General features: G+C 43.4%; 1 protein-coding gene across 7 annotated transcripts in view; it reads left to right on the top strand.

Annotated features, from left to right (window-relative positions):
• Nucleotides 1-25457, top strand: part of ENOX1 (ecto-NOX disulfide-thiol exchanger 1) — a 332135-nt gene that overhangs the window by 236071 nt on the left and 70607 nt on the right. For 5 of the 7 annotated variants that reach the window (XM_081214789.1, XM_081214790.1, XM_081214794.1 and 2 more), the window contains 2 exons: nt 19846-19953; nt 24718-24774. The exons of 1 other annotated variant lie outside the window; for it this stretch is intronic. In XM_081214789.1, the coding sequence (XP_081070915.1) occupies nt 19846-19953; nt 24718-24774 (165 nt within the window). The remainder of the gene's footprint in view (nt 1-19845; nt 19954-24717; nt 24775-25457) is intronic. One more of the 7 variants, XM_081214791.1, reaches the window with a different exon arrangement.

Genomic DNA, 25457 nt, shown 5'->3' on the forward strand with positions numbered 1-25457 from the left:
TTTAATTCTGGGAGGCTTCAGCTCACCATTAGAGCTCCTGTTCAGCCCGTAATTAACTTGATTATCAAATGCACCCTCATTAGTAATCGTCTCTTCTGAAAGCAGCGAGGCTAGCAGATGAACGCATGTGGGAGCCAGGGGTAGAAATAATGGCATTGCCCTGCAGACCATTAAAATCGCTTGGCTTCTACCTTTTGCTGCTTTCCCCGGTGTCTGCAGTAGGAAATATGGACCCTTGGGAGATTTGCAGCCATTCCCAGGATAAAGGAACTTGGCTTTTCCTGCACACTGTCAGCCCTAGTTGGTGGATGACCTTTGAATGACCCTCCCCTCCACCACCTCTTTTAGAAATTGCCTCCAGGCCAAGAGTACCAGCTTTATAGTAAAATGGATCTTTTCTTGAATGCAGCAAATCAAAATGGGCTTTGGCCGCAGACACGTACTGTTCGGCCATTGTCGTTATCTCCCTCCAACCACAGACACTAAAATGAATCCTTGTGTTCTGGCCTTGACTCCATTTCTTTATAGTCTAACCATGCAAAGAAGCAGCCTCATCCACGCTGAAACCCTGAACCCAGACGCACACATGGCCGCCTGTGTATAGCAGGTGTCACGCTCCCAGCCAGACTGATGTAATTATCCATCATCTCCAGTTGGGCTGCGGTTGCGAGGGAGTCGTGCTCCTGGGCTTTCTCCGTGCAGCTGGTTAGGAGAGGAAACATGAGGATTAGGAAAAGCAGCCCATTTCCTTCTCATCAGAAATGAAGGCTGTGAAGAGAAAACAGGGAGAAGTGTAGGGGGGGTGAAAGAATACAACATGGAAACAAAGAGGAAGGAGAAGAATGACTCAGAGGGAGAAGAATCCTCTTTATCTGAGCAAGAGAATAAACAGAGAGGCCGAGAAGCGTAGGTGGGAGCTGCAGTTTTTCTGGGTCCAGGTTTGTCGTTTTGATTTTTGTTTTATTTTTCTTCATACAAAAGAGTATATGCTCAATGCAAAAAAACTTGGAAACCTAAAAGAAGCATATAAAAGGAAACACATCATTCAGAGTGTCACTACCCAGATATAACTGTGGTTAACATTTACATATATTCTTTCAGTCTCCTTCTCTCTTTGCACATAAACATGTAGTGTTACCCATTTTAAAGATCAACCAGTGGGCTAGCCAGACATAGTCAGTTAACGTTTCTGGACTTGTAACCAAAGAGTGGAATTGGGAATTCAGTACCAGGATGTGAGATGGTTAGTTAAAGACTAAGTTTTCTCCTCTGTTTAACAAAGCACCCTGAATAGTCATCAAGGGAAACTTAAACCAATTTATTGCCCAATCTGGTGCTCACTTTATAGACCACCCACTTCACTCAGTTGATCACTGAAAAGACCTGCCTCTTGAATTTCTTAACTTGATGCGACTTCCTCAGTTTGGTAATTACCTCTCCAGCTTTGGTGCTTTCTGTTTCATCGCTGTATGTCTCTGAGTGCCTCTCCCTCTCTGTCTCTCTCTCTCTGTCTCTCTCTCTCTCTCTCACACACACACACACACACACACACAAAGTAAATGGCCACAACAGCTTTATTTTCTGGAAGTATTGCGGAAGATAAAAAAGGAGAAAGTATATTTGAACCCTGTTTATAGGTTTCCAAGGAAGGGGCATTACAAATGGTGCTTATAAATGAAAGATGAGCAAAAGGACACTCCACACCTTTATTATCACCTTTTTCTTCTTTCGTTTGTTTTGTAGTTTACTGTAATTACCTTTGTAATGTATTCTGCTGTCCCCCATGCATACACATTCCATTTTTTATGTCCACCACACCACCGCTTTAATTTATTTTAAGCCAGGTATCACTCAGGTATTCCGGTCAGAAGGCTTTCATTGGCAAGCACCGGCACTGTCATTCACGGTATTAGAGATGTATGTTTTCACCCATGATTTACATTTTATCCTAAGTCATTTCCTGAACCAGTGCATTGCACATTTTTCAGTCATTTAAATGCAGAGTGGGACTCTGCAAATTTGTCCTTCACTAATTCTCTGTGCATCTTGTTTTCTTCTCTCCTGGGTTTATATTTCTTCCCTGGTGGTTTGTATTTCTTCTGTGCTACTCACAATTTATTTCAGGAAGATCTTGGTAATGACCTAACTGTAAAGTCCATAAAAAAGCTGTTGGGCTGAGTTTCTTTTTACAGTATAATTTTCCCCAGGTAATCCTCCTATTTATCATTTAGGGAGAAGGAGAAAAGAGGTGTTTGTGATGTAGTTTCACCGCTCTACGTCGGATAACATGAGCTCACATAGATTTCTGAGAGTTGCCAGGTCACTTAAGGAGCACTCCGAGGTCCGACCTTTCCCTCATGGGTCCTTGGGTCTTAGTTGATGGGTCTGGTCTTTTCAGTCGGCTTTTCTGCCCAGCTGGTGATTGATGTGCTTGATTTTAAGTCCATGATTTGCTGGCCATTTCTCATGGTCCACCCACAGTATAAAAAGCAAGGTAGAATGTGATGATAATGGGAATTCTGCTTTACATATAAAATTTGGACTGGAGATGGGCTCAATTTCACCACTATTTTATTTTATTTTATTTTATTTTATTTTATTTTCTGCGGTACGCGGGCCTCTCACTGTTGTGGCCTCTCCTGTTGCAGAGCACAGGCTCTGGACGCGCAGGCTCAGCGACCATGGCTCACGGGCCCAGCTGCTCCGTGGCATGTGGGATCTTCCCAGACCGGGGCACGAACCCGTGTCCCCTGCATCGGCAGGAAGACTCTCAACCACTGCGCCACCAGGGAAGCCCTCACTACTATTTTTACCTCAAGAGAACTGCAGAATACAGACTGCTGAAGCTAGGAGGAGCATTGGTGAGCCCCTAGACCAGCCCACTTATTTCCTGATTTTAATCAAATAGAGTTTAAGTCACTGAGCTTAGCCGCATTCCCTTCCCCCAACCCCCCTTCTCACCTCTGCTGCTCCTGGCTCCTCATTCCTGGTTCTTGGCTCCTTACTGGGCCTCCACATGCTTGCATTCTGAGACTCTTTTCCTTTTACATCCATTTATATCAATCTCCTAGCCCCCTGAAAAAGGAGGTTAGACACAGGGGTTATGATTTCCCCCCAGCATGTTAAATAACTGTTAGTTTCTTTTTCCTTCTGATATTAGAGTAGAGACTAATTCTGGCACCTAAGGCCAGTCTTGCATGGCTAATTTAGTCATTTATAGCCAACAGCTCTCTGAATAAACAGATGAAGAAAAGAACAAATTGTTGAGTCGCCACACATTTTATTCTCAGCTATTGAAAACTGTAAACCATCTTCCCTCGTTCTTTTTTTTTTTTTTAAGAATTCATTGATTGATTGATTGATTGGCTGCACTGGGTCTTCGTTGCTGCGCTCGGGCCTTTTCCAGTTGCGGCGAACGGGGGCCACTCTTTGTTGAGGCGTGCGGGCTTCTCATTGCCGTGGCTTCTCTTGTTGTGGAGCACAGGCTCTAGAGCACAGGCTCAGTAGTTGTGACTCACAGGCTTAGTTGCTCCGCGGCATGTGGGATCTTCCCGGACCAGGGCTCGAACCCGTGTCCCCTGCATTGGCAGGCAGATTCTTAACCACTGCACCACCAGGGAAGCCCCAACTTCCCTCATTCATAATCTCTGCTGCTCTTCCTACTCATGCCTGAATACATAATAATCTCATCTCATTGATTGAATAGAACCAGATTTCTGACAAATCTTTGTTGAAGTGTAAGGATTGATGGAGCCCTTCTGTCTTCAGGGGTCATGAATGCTCTCTGCTGGTATTAGATGCTAAGGAGCTTATTAGTCACTGACGTCATCTGGTGTGGCCCCAGGGCTATGAAAGAATGACTACAACCTTGGGAAATAAGCTGTTGTGTCTTTACTTACACTGAGTGTGTGTATGTGCAGTCACAAATGTTTCTGTTCAGACAATGTTTTCTACTATCCAAATGCTTTAAGAGCCTTGCATCCTGGGAGTTGACATTTTTATCATGCTTATCAAGGAACCAAGGCTTAGAAAGAGTAGTAAGAAGACTCCAAACCAGGCAATAGAGTGCTTAAAATTTATTCCTCATTGTTTTTCCTAATCTTTTGAAAGTGAGATTACATCACACGTTGATACTTTAAGGACAGTGGCAACATGCCAAGCCTACTTTGAATGCAAGACCCTAGAAGATGTCAGGGAGTGAGGACATTTTTCTAAGCAGCTCTGCCGTTCCCTTCTTCTTGCTGTTCCTGCAGTTTGCAGTTTGCATGTTTGCAGTTGATGAAGCATTTACATAGCACTCAGCTCACTCTTGATTGGCAGGACCTGTACAGAAAACTGTTCTTTCCAAATATATGTGAGACATTTACAAAAATTAATCCCATACTAGACCTTAAGGCAAGTCTCAACAAATTTCAAAGGGGTGATAATATTTTCTGATCACAATAAAATTGTTAGAAATCAATGTCACAAAAAATAACTAAAATAAATTCTGTATACTTAGAAATTTTAAAAACACACATCTAAATCCACAGGTCTAAAAAGAAATCAGAGTTGTAATTTTAAAATAGTTGGAAGTAGTTGATAATTAAAATACAGCATATTAAAACTTGTGGGATGCAGCTAAAACAGAACCTAGAGGAAAAAATTTAAACTTTTAAATGTCTGTTTAAGGAAAAAAGAAAACTGGAAACAGGAATGAGCATCCAACTCTTATTACAAAAAAAATAAATAAACACAAAGAAGGAAAGATAAATAAAGATAAGGATAGACATTACTAAAATAACAAAGAGTCATATATTAGAGAAGATCAACAAAGCCAAATGTTGCTATTTGAAAAGACTAATAGAATGGAAAAATTTGGCAACACTGACCATAAAGAGAATAACTTAATAAACAATATTTTAAAAGAAAATGAGTTACAACTATAGATGTGACAGAGATTGAAGAACTATGAAAAAATCAGGAATAGTTTTACTACAAATTTTTAAACTCAGGTGATATAAACAAATTCCTAAAAAAAAAAAAAACCGTCTCAAAATTAAATCAGGAAAAAATTGAAAGCCTGGATGATCTCATAAAAAAATTGGAGTTAGAAACTTAAAATCTTACATCAAAGCCACAGATCCAAAATGGATTTACTGGAAGTTTCTACCAAACATTCAAGGAAATTTGTGCCAATCTTTTGCAAAATTGTTCAGAGAATAGAAAAGGAGGAAACGCCTCCCAACTAACGCATAAGGCTAGCGTACCTAGTACACCTGATATCAAAACAGGACAAAGGCAGTAAAAAAGAGGGGTGGAAATTACATGTCAGTCTCACTTATGAACATAGATTTAAAATTCCTTTTTAAAAGCTAATTTAATCTGGTATTTTATAAACCACCAAACTGGATTTATTCCAGGAATGCAAGTTTGGTTCAACGTTGCAGAAGTCTATTAATATGATACAATCCCATTAACAGGTTAAACCCGAATAATACAGTCTTTTTAATAGCCACTGAATATCCATTCATAATATGAAACTACAGAATATCTTGTTAAAGATTCATATCTTTATGAATATCTTGTTAAAGATTATCCATATGTTGTTAAAGATTATCCACAGTGAACTCAGTGGCAAAACAGGCGGTTTTCTTTAAACTTCCCAAAGTAATTCTCACATAATCCTTCTTAATCCTGATATAATCACTTGGACTAGAATATAACTGCTTTATGTCACTTACTTGTATCATGATTTACCTTTTCAAATTGTCATCAGGAAGTAAAAATCACTGCTATATAGAGTCTATTGGCAGTCCCTAAAAACGTGGTCTCCCTATTCTTTCTTTTGGAAAAAAATTAAAGTCATCAACACTAATCTTGGTGTTGATTTCCCTGTTTCTAGAATGCACACGTAACTAGCTGTGTATCACACAAGATGATCTTTTCTGTGCCATCATTGTTAGAAGCTGGCCTTTCAGCTGACTTCAGCAAAACCTGTGACTGAAATTTTCATTAAAAGGACATGGGTACACTTCCCACATGTAATGTTAAATTGCATGCAATCGCTGATCTCAAGTTGAGGGATTGCTAAGGCTGGAGGAACACATCATCACAGGGTAGATTGATATTAAGTGTAGAGCTACAGCTTTAATTTCTCTTAATTTTTATACCTTGGGACCCTTTTCTGCTGTTATCATTCATGGCCATGCTGACACAATTTATTGTAAAGGGTCTGAGCGATTCAGCTCACTTCTTTAGTGCTTCCTACGTTTAATGTTCCAGAAGCAGAGAAGATTGGTTTAAAATGGTAATTTTCTGTCTGCATCCTTGAGATCTATGCAAAATGGGTGGTGCTATATTTTATTTTACCCAATGGATCTCAGCCCCAGATATTAAGAATATGTGGCGGGCTTCCCTGGTGGCACAGTGGTTGAGAGTCCGCCTGCCGATGCAGGGGACACAGGTTCGTGCCGCGGAGCGGCTGGGCCCGTGAGCTGTGGCCGCTGGGCCTGCGCGTCCGGAGCCTGTGCTCCACAACGGGAGAGGCCACAAAGTGAGAGGCCCGCGTACTGCAAAAAGAAAAAAAAAAAAAAGAATATGTGGCACATTGCACACTGGCAGTCTCTGTTGAGCTTTTCTCTTGCAGCTGCTGCTACTGTTGCTGCGGTTTTGTTTGTTTTTTTCCTTAAAGACAGTCTGCAGTTCAGGGACTGGGCAAACCTGAGATAGTCCAGAGGCTAAGTAACTGCCACAGAGACCACCTGCAGGTGGTTAAAGCCTCTCAGGGAGACTGTCCTTATCTGGTGAGGCCTTCACCCGTCTCCCCAGGGCTTGGCTCTGGAACAGGGAATAGGTGAAACTTGGAAACCTCCACGAGGTTCTGGTTACTCTGAGACTCCTAATGAGGGGTCCCAGACCAGCCCCAGTGTATTAAAATAACGTGGAGACTTTGGGGAACGAGCAGACATCCTCTGCCTCACACCTCCTCTGTGACAGAAGAATGTGCCCATTAATTGCAAACCTTGTTGCAGAGCCACTGAAGATTCAAAGCACTCAGTTCAGGGACAGTTCTCCTCTCCTCACCTTGCCCCTAGATGTCTGAGCCTCCCAGCCATAAAAACGTCAACTTGCACTAACAAAGGAAAATTGGGAATATTGTTATCATTGAATTAGCTTCACTCAAGTTCTACCATTAATCAAGAGTTAAGCAACATAGGTGATGACCCATGTCCATCCTTAGTCAGACATCTGTGGCTGATGTAGAGATAGAACTTTCAGCTGTATTTTCTCTCTTCATTTACGTGTTAGATCATTACAACTTTCTCACCAATTAGGATTCAACTAAAAGCTCTCAAAACCACAACTCAACGTTCTTACTCTGTAACCATTAAGTCAAAAGCTGCTTTCCTAAAACTGCAGTCAAGGTGGTCACTGATAGTGGTAGTATCTGTTATTGATGCCAGAAAGAGCATGGTTTGGCTCTCCACGGGCTGACCTGAATTAGCCCCAGATCACTTTGCATAAGCCAACTCCAAAGGTGGCCACAGGATTTTGGTCACAAGTCACCCATCAAGGGTTTTCTAGCTATAAGCTCTGATCGTGACTGGGTTGTAAACCCTGCAGAAAAAGAACAAATCTCTTTTGGCCTTTGGGGCACAATGCAAGACCCAGCTGTGCAATTAGGTTCTTGTTTGAAGCAAATGGGCCAACCTGGCTGGAAAGCATGTTAATATTTTAAATTTCTACATTAACAGCTGTACATGTGCCCAGAGGCTGGGGTGATGACCACCTTATATAATTGCCAAAAAAAAAGTGACAAGAATAAATAAATCCCAGCAAATTGGATGATCGTTTGCAGTGGAATTGCCAGCAGAGACAACAGAGGGAATATCACTGATTTATATTCCTGCTTCAGCAACGCATTTGACACCTTCTCCTGGGAATTGCATGAATGGTGTTAATTCAAGTTGGCTGGCCCTGTGTTTTGAAAATTGGCTGAAGGAGGACAACCAGCATGGCCAGGATGGGACTGAACAATAGACCTTCTGCTATGAATATTAATCCCCAGGAGTGCCCACTCATGTAAGGCCCGCTCACTTGACCTTAGTCTGTGCATTTTTGCAAAGAGGATAGTAACAGCCCTTTCATTTAACTTAGTACCCTATTCCATTAAGGAGCCTCACATATTAATGGATGCTCTTTAGTCTCATAATATCCCACTCATGAGTATTGTCATCTTTATTTAACATGTGAGGAAAGTGAAAAACAGGAAGCTAAAACGACACTGCAAAGTACACTATTAAAAAGAAAATCATCTGAAGAAGAGAAAATAGGTTTTTGAGTCTTCTAAGCCACTTTTGCATCTTCTTTTCCTGCGTTCAGTAAGCAAGACATTAATTGATGTGTTGCTTTGCAAATGATAAATCATTCCTCATGAGAAAGTTGTGAGGGAAAGAGGAGACCAGAGTAGTAAAGTGGCTTCTTCGAGGTCACACAGCAAGTCAGCGATAGAGCTAACCACGTGAACCTTGAAACAATGACCTGGGGCTTATTTTTTTGCCTTTTCTCCAATCCTTGGCTGTGTTTCTTTTCATAATAATGTTGCCTTATTGGGGTATAGTGTATCGTGATAAGTAACTCCATTGGATTATACAAATGCCAAAGGGTATCTTGTCTTTTACACAAGGCCCTCCCAGGAGGATATCCAAGTAAAGGAAATGGTCTCTAAAACCATGTCTGATGACACATTTCTCCCCTCCCAAGGTCATGATCTCCTCTCCTGCCCAGACACTGGGCTGCGTGCCAGAGGTGTCCCTAGTGTAACTTGACACTCCGAGGGGGTCCTTTTTTAAACATCCTCCTCTGCTACACGACAAAATTATTTTCAGTAATAATCATGAAATGAAACAAGTAATAATAATTGCCAAGAAAGAAATACAGTGAAATTTTTCTTATATTGAATTTCACATATAATTATGCCTGTAAAAAATTTTTAAATAAAATAGTACAATGTAAGGGAAAAATCACAACTCTCTGTTAAATAATTTTTTTAACCCACCTAACAGTTTGAACTTTGATCTGTTGATTATAGTTAATATATTACAGTCTGTAAATAATTGTCCAGTAAAGTTCATAGCAGCCCTATTTACAATAGCCCAGAGATGGAAACAACCTAAGTGTCCATCATTGGATGAATGGATAAAGAAGATGTGGCACATATATACAATGGAATATTACTCAGCCATAAAAAGAAACGAAATTGAGCTATTTGTAATGAGGTGGATGGACCTAGAGTCTGTCATACAGAGTGAAGTAAGTCAGAAAGAGAAAGACAAATACTGTATGCTGACACATATATATGGAATTTAAGGGAAAAAAATGTCATGAAGAACATAGGGGTAAGACAGGAATAAAGACACAGACCTACTAGAGAATGGACTTGAGGATATGGGGAGGGAGAAGGGTAAGCTGTGACAAAACGAAAGAGAGACATGGACATATATACAGTACCAAACGTAAGGTAGATAGCTAGTGGGAAGCAGCCGCATAGCACAGGGAGATCAGCTCGGTGCTTTGTGACCGCCTGGAGGGGTGGGATAGGGAGGGTGGGAGGGAGATGCAAAAGGGAGGGGATATGGGAACATATGTATATGTATAACTGATTAAATTTGTTATAAAGCAGAAAAAAATTGTGCAGTAAATATGTGAATCTTAACAAATCCAAATGCAAAAGATACAATTTAGGCAACTACTAATAGTACCACTGATTTGGTAACATTTTCTTGATCCGCCGTTTAGTTTTAAGGCAAAGAGTCAACAGTTTTGAAAGAACTCATTTCAACTTGTAAAATATTAAAATTCAGTAAAAATATGTAACATAAGAACTAAAATTTGCGCTCAACAAAAGTAATACAACTCATGGTTCTCACCATGTTTCACTGTTTCCAATTTTAGACCTAAAAATTCTTTAAGAGGTCCTGTGGAATAAAGTAGCTCAGTTCTAGCTCTCAGTCTTTGCAATAACTGTGCTACCATTGTTTATTTCGAATCTACTGTAGAAAGGTAAGAATACATGTAGTGCTACAGGGATTGGAGACACTGTCTGAGACAAGCTCAAAATCCAAAAACTGGGTGTAGCTGAGTCCCGTGTGAGCATATGGGGGCGGGGGAGGGGGAGGGTGGGAGCAGACTATGATACTGACATTTTCCAAATTCGTTTCTACATCGAGTATGTTTATTAAAGGGTAAGAAGTGAAGCTGCTCATTTGAAGCTTGCACATGTATATTGACTCTTATCAGTAACGGCAGCAATTGGTTAGGCTTTAGATCAACAAAGGATTTTATCACTGATTATGTTAGAATTGCTGGTGCACGCTGATAATCAGTGGATGGACCTTCGGTTAGTTTGATTACCACTAAGTTTTGTGCGGTTGCACCTGCTTATTTCCTGCACCGAGGTCGACAGCTCCCAGAGCCCCGCCCTTGGAGTCCTTCCACTGCCTGCAGACTTAGGCCCCCAAATCTGCATCTCAGTGGTTACCTGCGTTTCCCAATTCTCGATCACTCTTGAAGTCTTACATTTATCGCTTCTGCTTCCATTCGGAAATTTTGCACAGCTCACAGAATTCAGGAATTCTTCCCTTTCCCCGCAGCTTGGGAAACACCAGTGTTAGGGGCCAGCCTCAGGAAACCTGGAAACGGTCCAGCTCCAAACCCTTGCCCTCTGAGTTGTACGCTTCCCCTCCAGAGAACCCATGGCCCATGGCCTCCCTTCGCCCACGTCCCGCGAGATCTTGCTCCAGTGTATGCACACTGTGTGTGTCCTCGGTCAGGCCCTTGCTCGTCTGTTCAGAGGAGGGAAACCCCTGTCAGAGCACACCACCCTGGGTGGGTGGCAGGGTGCCTCATGTCTCAGGGACCCCCTTGAGGATCCACACCCTTGAAAACACTTACTTCCACCTTCTCCCCAGTCTCCCAGAGCTGTCCCAGGCTCCCAGGGTACCAATAGGCATGACCCCAGGGTTCCTTGTCTTGACCTCTTGGAGGGCCAGCCCTGTCAGACCTGCACCTGGGCTGTTTGGCTCTGACCGGCATGAGGATCTTAACAGCAGGGTCAGGGAACGGGGCCAGGCTCCTCCAAGCATCTCTCACTTGTAAATGAAACCTGATCCCATCACGAATAAGAGATTGCCTTTCTGCCTAGCAATGAGAATGGCATTTAAAATTCAATATCAGAAAAGATATTGACGAGATTAAGGGCCTGAAGGAACTGATTTATGCGGAAAGACCCAAGGAATTAAATATGTATAGCCTGGTGTAATAGGATATTAGGCTCTGAGCACAGTTTCATTCCTATGATCTGGTGTTCCTGCTCTCAGTCATCTAAATGATGGGGTTCTCTCCAAAAGATGTTTCTCCCCTCCCCCCGGGGTCACTGAGCTGCCTGCAGAGAGGGAGGCACTGGGATGGATAAACCAGGCCACAGGCTTGGTCACCCTTGGACCTTGATATAAACTGAAGTGCAGTTTCATCTGCAGGTAGAAGCAGATGACATTTTAAACAAGAATAAATTTGGAGTAGTCTTACCACCTCGTGCGACAAAAAAATTCAAACTAGTTCAATTCCATCTTTTTTTTTTTTTTTCCCCAAGGAGAAAAGTGAACGTTGTGAGTACCAGGTAGTAAATGACTGTCCTTCCCCTGAGCCAGGTTTCTCCCCTTTCTCAGGAATACTGTTAGATGTGTTTGTCTTTAGGTACAGCCTCGCTCTTAGGTTGTGGTAATATGCACTTGATTTTTTACATCTCAGGCTTTTCCCAACAATCAGGGATTGGCTCAGGATTCAGTGTTAGATGTGAGGTGGGAACAGGCAGACTTCAGCAGTGGGACCTAGGACTACCCTTCCTAAGTGGTTCTAAGTCTGTGAGAAGCAAAGCCGGGCTGAGGGGTGGAAGGTCTGGAGAGCCTGGGGAGAAAAGCAGCAGAAGCCGGGAGCTGTGTTTGGGTAGCAGGATCTCACCAAGGAGGAAGGGACGAATGAGCGGATCCCCTCACCTTGTAGCAGGACAAGATGACAAGCATCTGGCAGAACTGGCCACAGGGGGGGTTTCAGATAGCCGGCTGAAATACACGGAGTAATCGGGTTGGAGACAAGGTGTGCAGACAGTGGTGATGCTGGATGCCCGCAGGCGTTAACCCACGGGCTAGACATTAAAACAACTGCTGATTGGTCTGTCCAGACATAGTCACACCCACCCTGGCCTCTGGTGGAAAACTCTCTTTGGAAGCCAGCGGACCTCGTTTCCTTAGGCGGTATCCTACTGGCCTTTAAAGGCTTATCCCACTAAGTAGGGCATCGAATTTATAGCAAAGTTATGGAGATGGAATAACATTTATTAAACCTGAATCAAAAGAGCAAAAACACATTAAAAATTGATGACACTGTATGGGCTCAAATATTTCCAGACTTCAAGCATTAGTATTTGGTGGCTCATTTCTAATGAGTAGAGAACAAGTTCTGATTCAAAATGGATCCCCTGAGCTCATGTTCTCCTAACACCTGAACTGAGCCCCAAGAATCTCCTAGGGAAACCACATTGGTTGTGGTTTTGTGCCACCCTAAATTCATTTTAGTGGATAGACTAGCATCCTCGTGACCTAGCATCTTGAGGACAGGCTACTTTGTTTCCTCCGTGCCCTCCATACTGTCTAGCCCAGCACTGTGTACTTAGGAGATAAGTGATGATTGAAAGAATGGATAAATGAACGATTGCTTGATTGACTGATACTTGAATATTACTGGATTTTTTTTTTTTTTTTTGCTGTACGCGGGCCTCTCACTATTGTGGCCTCTCCCGCTGCAGAGCATAGGCTCCGGATGCGCAGGTTCAGCGGCTATGGCTCACGGGCCCAGCTGCTCCGCGGCATGTGGAATCTTCCCGGACCGGGGCACGAACCCGTGTCCCCTGCATCGGCAGGCGGACTCTCAACCACTTGCGCCACCAGGGAAGCCCTACTGGATTGTTTTAAAAGAACTGAACATAGAGCCAGTCACTGGGGAAATCTTGAAATGAGGGGAAGAGGGAAAGAGAGAAAATGTGTGTGTGTGTGTGTGTGTGTGTAGGTGTCAGTCACTATCAGTATACATTATATCTACCTAGTGGCACGAGTTCACGTGACCTGCCACCACCGTGAATTTAGAACGAGTACTCCTCCACCACCATGGAAGACACAAAGTCAGATGCTCTCAGTTTCATGCCACCCAGCAGCTCCATCCCCAAGCAGCTCACCAGTCCTGCAAGAGATTCCTGAGGCGGCACCATGCAGTGAGTGTCAGCTTGTCATGAGACGTTGCTGGTGTTCGTTCATACAGAGAATCTGCACCGTAGTCTGCGGCTTTCATGGAATCTAACCTTATCTGATACGTTAGCTATATAAAGACTTGACCTTAGTAACAGAATTATAAAATTTAAGGGAAAAAGACAAGGAAAGGGTTACAGTTTTTAAAGGAAAGTTAAATCCACCACAGCGCTCACAGAAGGATAACAAAGGCACATCTCCAGCAGCCTCGGTCTTAAGTGGAAATGGTGAAGGCCTAGGTAGAAGTCGTTGCTAGGAGGGTTTTAAGTCTGGCATGTCCTGATTTCCATTTCAGATTGACGGATCAGTGTGGTCGTCAGGGTAGAAACCACAGTGTGAAGTAGGAAAATCGAGTTGTGCAAGTGGTAGGTCTTTCCCCAATACTGTGGCCTCGGATACATGACTTAACTTCTGGGTGCCTATGAGTCGCCCATCTGTAAAAATGGAAACATGACCTCACTTATTCTGGGGCTCCAGATAACACTGGTAATGCTCTTTGGATTTGTCAGAGAGAAAGACCCATTACACACGGAAGTCTACATCCCCAAAGAGCATTACGAATGATCCTATTAAATCAGTGGCCCGGAAATATGAAGATGTGTCAGGTACGGCGTTTATTTACCTGTTATTGTCCGCCAGAGTGTTTGCACTTGATTGGTATATGAATAATTGCCTAATTGGAACACACTCAGTTGTAACCACCAAAAATGTAATAATGCATCTGTTTAATGCCACACTTCCCAGTGTTAAATTAAAATTATGCTGCAGTCAGCCAGTCCAACCGAGAGGCTCTTCTGATAAGTTCTAGCTGCCTGTGAATTTCTGTAATTGAGGCACTCTGGAACTTAAAAATTGAAACTGGAAAGGAGTATTATACAGTCTCACAGATTTCAAGTGAAAAAGGACCAGAAAGGCTGACTTAAATTATCTAGTTGCAGACTATCTCCTTGTTTTTAAAAGACATCTACTCATATGAACAATCACAGTTTTGAATCATCACTGTTTTGAATACATAAATATTAGATTCGTGAGTTTACCCTTTGTAAACAAAATAAACAATTCATTTGAAAGAATGCAGAAAATAGTCTAGGGATGTCTATTTTGTTTTTCCTCTAGTAGTGGTTTTGGTTTATTTGTTTGCTTTTTGGTGGAACATGGGGAAGAAATTACATAATTATAAATTCACTGATTGGATTTTCTTAGACTTTTAAGAAATATTCCCCTATAGATTAAGGATGGTATCTAGAACTTCCAGAGTAAAGAATCAGAATGTCTTAAGTGCTATTTTCCTCTGAAGATTTCATATACCCATATGTCTAGAACAATAAATGACCCAGTGATAGATCCTCAGGTAGTTGTTATTGTTCTCGTTTTGGCTTTTGTGTGTGTATGTGTGGTTTTTTTGTCTTTCTTTTGTTTTGTTTTTTGCTAGATCATGGCTTAATCTCATAGAGTTGGGGAAACCAGAGCAAGCATTCATTCACCTCTTTACTCATTCATTCATTCAGCACCTGCTGTGTGTTAGAGGTAACCCAGTTACTGACCCTATCATTGGCGGATGTAGGCTAGTTAGGGAGATACATATGAAATGTAATATATCATATAAAAGTGCTTTTGGAGCATGGAAGTTAGAACAGCTAACTTTGCTTGGGTGATCAGAGGGGGTCTTTATTGAGGAAGAAACCAAGACCACTGCTTACAGTTGTGCAGGTTTTGCCCTGGACAAGGGCACCAGGCCAAATGGGTGAAAGGGAATGAAATCAGGCCCCTACTCTACTGCCCAACCATGTGCCTTAGTGAAGGGTCCTGTCTGCCTAGAGGATGGGGCTCTTTTCTATCATATAAAGTCATCATATGGGTTGACGTCAGCCTGAAACCATTCTTTAAGTTGGCTTAAAAAATGAATAGGAGTCTGCCAGGCAGAATTCTGGGTAGTGAGCTTTTCATAGAGTCATGAAAGGACCTAGCATGTCTGGGGAAGGATGACACAGCCAGTGGTTTGGATTTTATCAGTAGAGATTGGGGGATCAATGGTATTTTTTAAGCACAGGAGCACTTTGATTCTTAGGTGGCCAATTTTCTCAGGAGTGTAGGGTGAATGACAGGAGGAAAAAGCAGATCCAGAAGAGAGATGCTCATCCTAACCATGACAGTGAAGATGGTTGGAGAGAAGGCAGAGGAACGGGCAGAGAGGTTGTGAGGGTGATGAAAGGGCGGGCATGGACCTCAAGGTTTTAACTCTGGTTACCAGGGGAATAGAATTAGCCTTGTGGGGGAGGGGTCATAGTAAGCACGGTTTGGAACACTGTAGGGAAAGGGTCTGGAGGGCAGTAGGAGGGGCGGAGGCTGTGAGGTCAGCTTTGAAAAGCAGGAGTGCAGGAGCCGAGCCCGTGCAGTTGAAGCCATGGGTGTGAACAGGATCGCCTGGAGAGAGAGGACATATGCCAAGGCAAATAGAACCTGGCATCCTAGTTGGCAGTTAGAAAAGCATTAGTGGGCTTCCCTGGTGGCACAGTGGTTGAGAGTCCACCTGCCGATGCAGGGGACACGGGTTTGTGCCCCGGTCCGGGAGGATCCCACGTGCCGCAGAGCGGCTGGGCCCGTGAGCCATGGCTGCTGAGCCTGTGCGTCCGGAGCCTGTGCTCCGCAACGGGAGAGGCCACAGCAGTGAGAGGCCTGCGAACCGCAAAAAAAAAAAAGAAAAGCGTTAGTGACTTTAGTAAGAGCAGAGTCTGAGTAGGGTACTCTGGACAGAAGCAACGTTGTAGCAGGATTAAATAAGCATTTAAAGAGACAGTGGTTTTCCTTCCCAGCTGCATATTAAAATTATCTGTGGAGGTTTTTTAAAAATATATTATTGCCTGGGTCCGTCCCCTAGATATTCTGAGTTAATTGGTCTTCTGTGGGACCCAGGAATAAGTGTGTTTGAAAAGTTCTCCAGATTTAAGAACCACTACCCTTGACTCTCCCTTTAAGAAGTGTCAATAAACCTCAAAAGCTGGCAGACATGTGAGTTGCATAAAACCCCAGGGGATCAGAGAAGTACGAGATTTTTCAAAGATGAAGAATCTTTTTTTAAAAAATATATAAATTAACTTATTTATTTGGCTGCATCAGGTCTTAGTTGCAGCACGCAGGGTCTTCGTTGAGGCACGCTGGATCTTTCGTTGCGGCTCACGGGCTTCTCTCTAGTTGTGGCATGCGGGTTTTCTCTCTCTAGTTGTGGCGCATGGGCTCTGTAGTTTGTGGCACGCGGGGCTGTCTCATTGAGGCGCATGAGCTCAGTAGCCGTGGCACGTGGGCTTAGTTGCCCCGTGGCATGTGGGATCTTAGTTCCCCACCCAGGGATTGAACCCGCGTCCCCTGCATTGGAAGGCGGATTCTCTACCACTGGACCACCAGGGAAATCCCAAGGTGAAGAATCTTGATATTATTAGACTGACAGAGGTTAGAAAGTTGGATAATGCAAAATGTTAGTGTGGGTGTGGGGTACAGTAACTCATATAGCACTGGTGGGCAGGTAGGCTGGTACAGCCATTCTGTGACGCAGCTTTGGCAGTGAACCCCTCAGGCATGCCCCATGACCGGCAGCTCCACTGCTGGATATGCACCAGGGCAAGTCTCCCACAGGTCCATAGGGACAAGCACTAGCGTCTCCCACTACAACCTTATACAGGGGGAGGAGACTTAGAGATAATCTGAGTGGCCTTCACTGGGAGAGTGGAATAGGTATAACTGGGTGGATGTACCCCGTAAAATAGTATGCAGCCACCAGAAGCAATGGTTAGATATATATACATATCAACATGGATCTTAAAAACATAGTAAACAAGAAATATGAAAGCTATCACTTAACATACAAATGCATACTCTCAAAACAACAGTATATATTTTGGAAAAACGCATTCAAATAAAAAAGATAGAAACCGTTGAAAGCGGTTGCCTACATATGAGAAGAAAAGGAACTGGGGATGATTCCTTGGAATCACACTTTTTCTAAATTTAAAAGTGTGATTCCAGGGCTTCGCTGGTGGCGCAGTGGTTGAGAGTCCGCCTGCCGATGCAGGGGACACGGGTTCGTGCCCCGGTCCGGGAGGATCCCACATGCCGCGGAGCAGCTGGGCCCGTGAGCCATTGCCGCTGAGCCTGCACATCTGGAGCCTGTGCTCCGCAATGGGAGAGGCCACAACAGTGAGAGGCCCGTGTACAGCAAAAAAAAAAAAAAAAAAAAAAAAAGTGTGATTCCAAGGAACACTGAGAACGGATGGAAGCTTACATGGGAAGTGAGGTCAGGGGAAGGGTGTGTGTGTGTGTGTGTGTACACGAGTGCACGCACGTTTTAATAGCATGAAGCAGTGCTGTAAATGTGTAGATGAAATGGCAGGCTCAGTGGAGTTCTCACTTCCCCTCTGATCTATTAACAGTATTGGTAATAACAGCTGAGAGCTGTGTCCAAGTGGTTTTCCTTTCTTTGTCCTTTCCCCAACCTTAATTAAGTTCATTTGTTTGCTCTTGTTGCTGTTCTTACTAAAGCAGTGTCTGCTCCTTTACAGACATACCAGAAAATTACAAGCAAAACTAACAGAAAGATCCATAAGCCCACTCACCCAGAGACAGTATCCAGATTCATTTCTATGAATAGTTTGCAAAATTCAGTGAAACCCTTTCATAGCCTGAACTTTTCATGTGGAGAACAGTATATTATGAGTTAATTCCATGTCCAGAGACACTTGTGCAACTTCATTTTTAATGGCTGCATGGTGTTCCATTGTACAGATGCACCGTCGTTACTGTAGCCAGTCCCCCTCTGCCGGACATCAGTCATTTCTAAATTTTGCTGCTTCGAGTGCTGCAGTTGAGTGAACATAAGCTACCCAGGTTTGAAGACAATTTCCTGTCCTTCATTTGGCTCATTTTTAAAGGAGGTTTAAGGAGTGGATTCGAAATTGTCTAATGACATAAAAATCCACTCGGCATCGTGGAAGTCAGAGCACCAGATCCTCTCTGAACTGTTCTGGGGCTGGTCGTGAATGAGAATAAAGAAACAGGGTCATTCCCCACTGTTTGGAAATGGTCATTTTCATTACTTATCCTGGTGCCAGAGTACGATATGGCTCCCTGGTTTCTGCACTTTAATTAATTGGTGCACAATTGAATCACATAACGTGTGAAGGGAGCCCGTGTGGGATGTGTGTATTGCATCATATGTGAGTATGATACGGGCAGGTGGTAAAATAAGGGGTGCTGAGTGTTTTGAAAACTGCAAGGAAATCACTGTTTATGCTGGGGCACCAAAGCAGGTTCTTAAATCTACAGCCAGCACCAGACGAGGGAACAGGACAAGTAAGCCCAGGGGTTAAGGCACAGTGTGTTTTTCTGAGTACTTCCTCCCCGACAACGTACCGCGAAACTAGCAGGTTTGAAGATTTAATTTAATCCTTTCACTTGGCAACTTTAAGCATCAGGAATCCAGTGCCAGTGTTTATTCCAGCCTTGATAGTTCAGAACTGGCCAGGCAGCTCTGCAGCCAGCTTGTCAAGCCCCAGAAGTCGCAGCCTTGGTGTGGAGACAGCTACCCTCGTGGCAGGAATGCAATGACATTCTCATATCATTAGTGCAGCACTTGTCACATGCAGGAGCAGAAGAAATAGACTTCCGTCTTTGCAAACTAGCCGTTTGTTGTCTAGAAGCTCTGAATAGACATAGCTGCTTCCAGGGCCTGTTTTGAAGCTCTTGAATGTGCTCTCCAGCCTGTGTATATATTAACATATAACCATGTTCCAAAGAGTTAGTTCTGGGCAGCCCCGTCCTCCTGGCAGGCCAGGTAAGCCTCCCCATGCATTACAGCTGACAGGGCAAGGAACGCTCAAGGCTTAACAGCAATCCGTTCAGTGGCCCTGCTTCAAAACAACAGTGCAGGCCATAGCTGAGTGTTTTGACGGCTTGTATCAGCAGATTTCTCGACTGATATATTGATTGCAGCTTGGACTTCAGTCCTGCTGATCTAATAAAACATCACCATCATAACAGAGAAGGTAAAAGGCTCTTTTGTGCTCCCAGCCACCTGGTGAAGCAGCTTTACTGTAAAGCTAGCTTTAGGGTCATACGTAAAATGATGTAACCTTGGACAAGTTGACTCATTACTTTAAGTGTTTTTATGATTTAATTTCTTAAGCTGTCAATGCCTTAGTTTCTTACCACTATTCTACATATTTTTACAAATACTCATCTGTTTAAAGGAATATAAAGGTGCCTTCACAAACACTGAAACAAGCGTCGTGCATCAGTATCACAAACAGCCTGATACTGCGGCATTAACTGCACACTCGTTACAGTACGTGGCGGGGGGGTGTGAAATAGACATTTTAAAAAAGTCAACTGAAGTCTGGATTAAGCCTTAAGACACGTACAAACCTTTCCCTCGTGTTTTGGAATGGATGTTTTCAATATCGTACAGTATTCCATTGGCCTTCAATCCTACTTATCCTAAATATCCTTTTCACAGCAATTGCTGACCATCCAGGAGGAGTTAAACAACAAAAAGTCAGAATTGGAACAAGCAAAGGAAGAGCAGTCACACACACAAGCATTACTCAAAGTCCTCCAGGAACAAGTAAGTGAATGCAACAGCTCTGCCTGGTGAATTAGTTCAAACACGGACACACGCCTCCCCCGTCTTCAACACACATGCAAACACTGCTGCAGTTAATCTTCGAAACGACCAGCCTGGACCCTCCCCACCTCTTAGCAGCTTCGCTGGGTAGAATTTATAATCTCATCTCCAGCATCTCTGTTTTCACTCTGGTACCTCTTTAGACCACCCAAGCCCCCCAGCGATGTGTGAAAGTTTCTTCCAGAAGACAAATGAATTTTGATAAAGTTTTAAAACATTGGCAATGCAGATACATTTCACAGCAAGCAGCTAGTTTCCTCTTAAGTCTAGTCGCAAGGAAAATGAGTTTAGCATAGCCCACAGTCCTCCTGCAGACATCTGAATCAGAAGGACTGATTCATAGCGACATTAAAAAAAATCTCTCCCCTGTGCATCAGGGCACTTATCTAACCAGGGTGAGCAACAAACCTTTCATATGAAGTTTGTAAATCTGAACGTTTCATCCTGGCTTTCTTTGATACTAAAGTGTGGCCTGACATTGATAAGTAGATTTGAAACTATTGTCTTACAGCAGGGTAAGATGGATCGCTCAGCAGCTGAGTGAAATCTAAGCCCACTATCTACATGCGAGAAGCTGAGAAAGCTCTTGAAATGCTTTCCTATTTCTGGCCTTCACATGCTGCCCATGATGTAATGAATGGTAAATGGAAGGGGAAAAAAAATCACATACAGTAACCGTAGCCCTTTGGGGGTAGTCAAATTTAGGTTGCTTTAAAATTTTCACTCACAGTGGTATATGAGGTGGTCCTTTGTACAACATATATAACTTCAAAAGTGATATTTTTTTTTTAAAAAAACTATGAAGTTGGGAGAGTATGAGCTTAGTCAGCTGTGACTCAGTCACTTTACAAGTGATTTTTAACTTTTTAATGGTTTGGACTCAAGAAAATATATTTTCAGTCACTTTCCCCTAAAAGTATAAGTGAATTGTGAGGGAAAAGTGAAGATGTTAGATAGTTTATAAGCTTTTATAGCTTTGGAGGAAAATGCCTTCTAAAGCTAATCGTTACCTTTATATGATTAAGATAGATTCAGTTAACTTAGACTGAGGCTTACATTATATGATTTTGGATAAGTTAGATTGAACTGGAAAAATATTACTAAATTCACAATGACTTACTGTCTAAGAGACCTGCAGTCACTGTTCTTTCTTCTTTTACATTATTAAAAGGCTTTCAACAAAGTAGAGCTGATTTGGTCCAGATTTGCTCCTGATCAAACAGACATAGCTCTGAGCTTTGTTGTTTTACATTTTCTCTCTCTGCCTCCTTGAGTTCCTGGGATGAGGAGGGGTGAATTCCTTTCTCTAAATGACTCAAATCCTTTATTTTGATTCGAAGTCCAAACTCCAGTCATAAAAATAGATGCTAAGTTTTGCAGAATTCATTGCTGTATCCTTGTCGTCATGGCATGCGTTTTTAAAGAGCAATGTGCACACGCAGGCTTTGGTAAAGCATCACACTTCACTCTCCAAAAAAAAAACAAGATAAATGGGGAACGTGAACAAGATTCAGAACAACTAAAATCATTAAACACCTAGGAAATATGACTGGAAAGGAAGCATTTTTAAATCTGCTGTAGTAATGGGATGGCTCTTTTTCAAGCAAAGGCACCGAGAATACATAAGCTTAAGAGAGCCCACAGCAGCCAAATGTATTTGGGTGCTGTTGTCGCCACCAGACTGTTTGCCCAAGAGCCCCTTGCCTGGTGCCCCTGTCATCCTTGTAGATGACAGCAGGCAATGGACACGTTCCCTCCGTCTCCCTGTAGCCTCCCGCCACACACAGACATACATTTAAAAACACACCTCTGGGGGCTTCCCTGGTGGCGCAGTGGTTGAGAGTCCGCCTGCCGATGCAGGGGACACAAGTTCGTGCCCCGGTCCGGGAAAATCCCACATGCCGCAGAGCGGCTGGGCCCGTGAGCCATGGCCGCTGAGTCTGCGCATCCGGAGCCTGTGCTCCGCAACGGGAGAGGCCACAACAGTGAGAGGCCCATGTACCACAAAAAAAAAACAAAAACAAAAAAAAACCACACCTCTGCCTCTCTGAACAATGCCTTAGAAAGCTTTCTTTGGACTTGTGTAGAGTAGCTATACGTGCAAACTTACCTTTTCAGTGCCTGCATAGATAGGGCCTAAATAGATGGCCTCACCCCCAGAGATTTGATTGGGCCTAGACTCTTACTACAGTAAGTTCCCTACATACGAACCTTCAAGTTGAGAACTTGCGAAGATGTAAATGTGCGTTCGCCTGTCGAATCACATAAATTAGTTCACGTGTCTGGCGTACATTGTCACGTGCGTGCATCCTCTACAAGTGGTCGTGCTTTTGCATACTTTACAGTACTGTATAGAGTACAGTAGTGCAGTATCTTTATTTCAAGCCCAGGATGTCCGAAAGCAAGCATAAAAGCAGCCGTGATGTAGCCGGTACTACTGTACTTTTCAAGGTACTGTCCTGTAAGATTAAAAATGTTTTCCTGGGCTTCCCTGGTGGCGCAGTGGTTGAGAGTCCGCCTGCCGATGCAGGGGACACGGGTTTTTGCCCCGTTCCGGGAGGATCCCACATGCTACGGAGCGGCTAGGCCCGTGAGCCATGGCTGCTGAGCCTGCGGGTCCGGAGCCTGTGCTCCGCAACGGGAGAGGCCACAACAGTGAGAGGCCCATGTAACGCAAAAAAAAAAAAAAGTTTTCTTTGTTTTTTGTTTGTTTGTTTTTTATGTATTATTTGTGTGAAAAGTATTATAAACCCATTACAGTACAGTACAGTACTATATAGCCAATTGTGTTAGTTGGGTACCTAGGCTCACTTTGTTGGACTTACAAGCAAATTGGACTTACAGACGCGCTCTCGGAATGGAACTCGTTCGTATGTAGGGGACTTACTGTATTATATAGACACGCACACACACACACAGGAAAAGATATATCCTGCTCTGAAGACTTGGAATTTTGCTCTTTAAGGTGACTGCCACTTGATGGAAATCCTGAAAAGAAGGAACAGGTCGTGAGGGCAGACCCTTACCGTCCGTAACCCTCAGCCCAGGGAAGGCAGGCTCATTCCCTAAGCTCTCTGTTTGCTAAGATGCAGCTTCCCCAGGTCCCACCAGACCCCACTGGCTCCTGCCTTTCATTTGCTTCACAGAGGTGGTAGCTTCCAACACCTGCAGCCTGTTCCCAAGCCCAGGAATCCTCAGACAAGATGTTAGCCCCTCCGTCTGGAGGAGACCAGCAGCTCCGGAGAGAACAGGGAGGCAGGCCACTGAGGGCAGAAGTAACAAAACCTTCCTCTGAGCCGACCCCGCTCTTTGCTCCCAGAAGCACGAGTTACAAGGTGGGACAAGCAGAGAGGGTTGATGAAAAGGAGAAGATAAGGAACACCTATGGAAAGAAAACCTTAAGGCAGGACAACAGAGAGGGGTTTTTAAGTCCCTTTGTGCCCTCTGATAACAGATGGCACTGCTGTCACTGAGGTGCACTTTTTCTTCTCGTGTGTATCACACGTGGCCTGTGCTCCCTTGTCTTTGTTACGTATAGAAGCATCAGTGCTGTAGCCCCAGAGAACACAGGGCAGCATGCCTCTTTCTCAAGCAGGAGCATGCTGTGGAGGTGAGTCTCAGTCTGCCCCACTGGCCCACAGACAGCTGCCCCATACTCAGCTCTTCCGTGGTGCCGTGGCTTTGGCAGAGCCTCTCTCTTGGCGTGCAGAGCATGTGGTTTTCTTGCTGGCAGTCTGAGATCGCCTGACAAAAATCAAAGAAGCTTTCATTTTAACATGTACCAAGAGCCCGAAGGAACCAACATTTGAATCAAACACACTGGTGGTGCATTTATTTTCTTTCAAACTTTAAGCATTTATATCCCACCATGAATATTTTAGGCATAAAAATGAGGATGCAGAAGATGCTGCTTCCTAAGCATCATAATAAGCCAGGAAGAAATACCGGCCAACAGCTGCAACGCCTGCTCCCCTTTGCCCTTATTCTCTGTCTTCATGTGTCTGCTTCAAGTCAGGCTAGGATACAATGCCAATTAAAGGTTTCCAGAAATCTCCCAATAACTGATTACTCCTAAGCCTTCTGAGGGAGAGGCATTTTCAGATGTTCACTGTTAAAAATCTCATTTGAGAAATAGCTTTTCTTCTAATGCCTCGGTGACCAAGGAGATGTGTTCCCAATTCTTCCGTTCCAAAAAGAAGCAAATCATCTTGTTTTAGACCTCCAGAAACCATGTCAGTCATTCAAATAGGGTCTCAAGGAGGACACGTACAGTAACACTGCGGCATGTTAAAACAAGGGGAAATACATAATTCTCGAATAATTGTTAGTATGACATCATTTAGCTGGTGGCAACTTGCAAACACTGCTGGGTTTAAATGAATAGCAATACAAGGAAATGAAATCATTTATTATTCTCAAGAATCAATTTTATGCCTATGGAACTGCTTTCTAATTTTATTATTTAAAAATAATGACCAAGGCCCATTTATTTCTTACCAGCCATCAGGTTTCATAAAATATTGGTCTCAAACTGGTTTCAGGAAGACTCGTTAGAATTATGTGCTCCATCTGTTTTTTCTTGTTGGAAGTTTCATAAAGTGCAGCCTCAGATAAATCAGGGTCAACAGGATGATATACACTTAGTAGATAATGCTTACTTATTCATTTGGGTTCTTGTGTTTTGTTTTTTCTTAAAATCTGCAGTTGAAGGGTACCAAGGAGTTGGTCGAGACCAATGGCCACAGCCATGAGGACACAAATGTAGGTACCACAAACCTGGTGTTTGCTCTTCTTGCTTGGTGTTGGTTGAATGCCCACGAGAATGTGGCACTTTTTAACACAAAGGAAGTCAGAAGCCCTGCGTCTCAGCGGCTTATTAAGATGACTAATGTGTGGTTTGGCAATAAAATATGGTAGGTACTGTTAGCTTAGGTTACCAGATGTCGACATAGGAGTACTTGAGCTAAGCTCTATCATAAAAATTCTCATCTCAGTGAATTTATTCGAGCCCTTTATATTTTCAAAGCTATAGACCAATGAGGTGTTGGCAGGGCAAATGGAATGAGACCCAACAGGGTAATAAATTGTATATTGCATGTGTTTTTATTAAGTTTGCCTGGCAACGAAGAGGGTAGTGAAATGGCTGCTATGCTGAAGAGGTTTCAAAGCAAACCCCTTCTCCCAGAAAAGCCCTTGAAAGCCTACCTTTCTCTGTTTCTGACCCCGATCAGTTGCATAGAGCATCCATCCTCTTGAGACAGGGTCTAATGGTACAGGATCCCACTTGGCACTCCGCTTCCTCCTTGGTGCACCTTGAATTTCCCAGTATTAGTCAAGTACTCTCTTTGCCTTGGACATTCTTTAGTCTCAGGCGAAACAGTACGCCATGTAGATCGTTGTCTCTCCATGTGTTGGATGGTTTTGTTTTCGCCTTTTTTAAAAAT

Source organism: Mesoplodon bidens (genome assembly GCF_964165515.1).
Source record: "Mesoplodon bidens genome assembly, chromosome: 17".
Lineage (NCBI taxonomy): Eukaryota > Metazoa > Chordata > Mammalia > Artiodactyla > Ziphiidae > Mesoplodon > Mesoplodon bidens.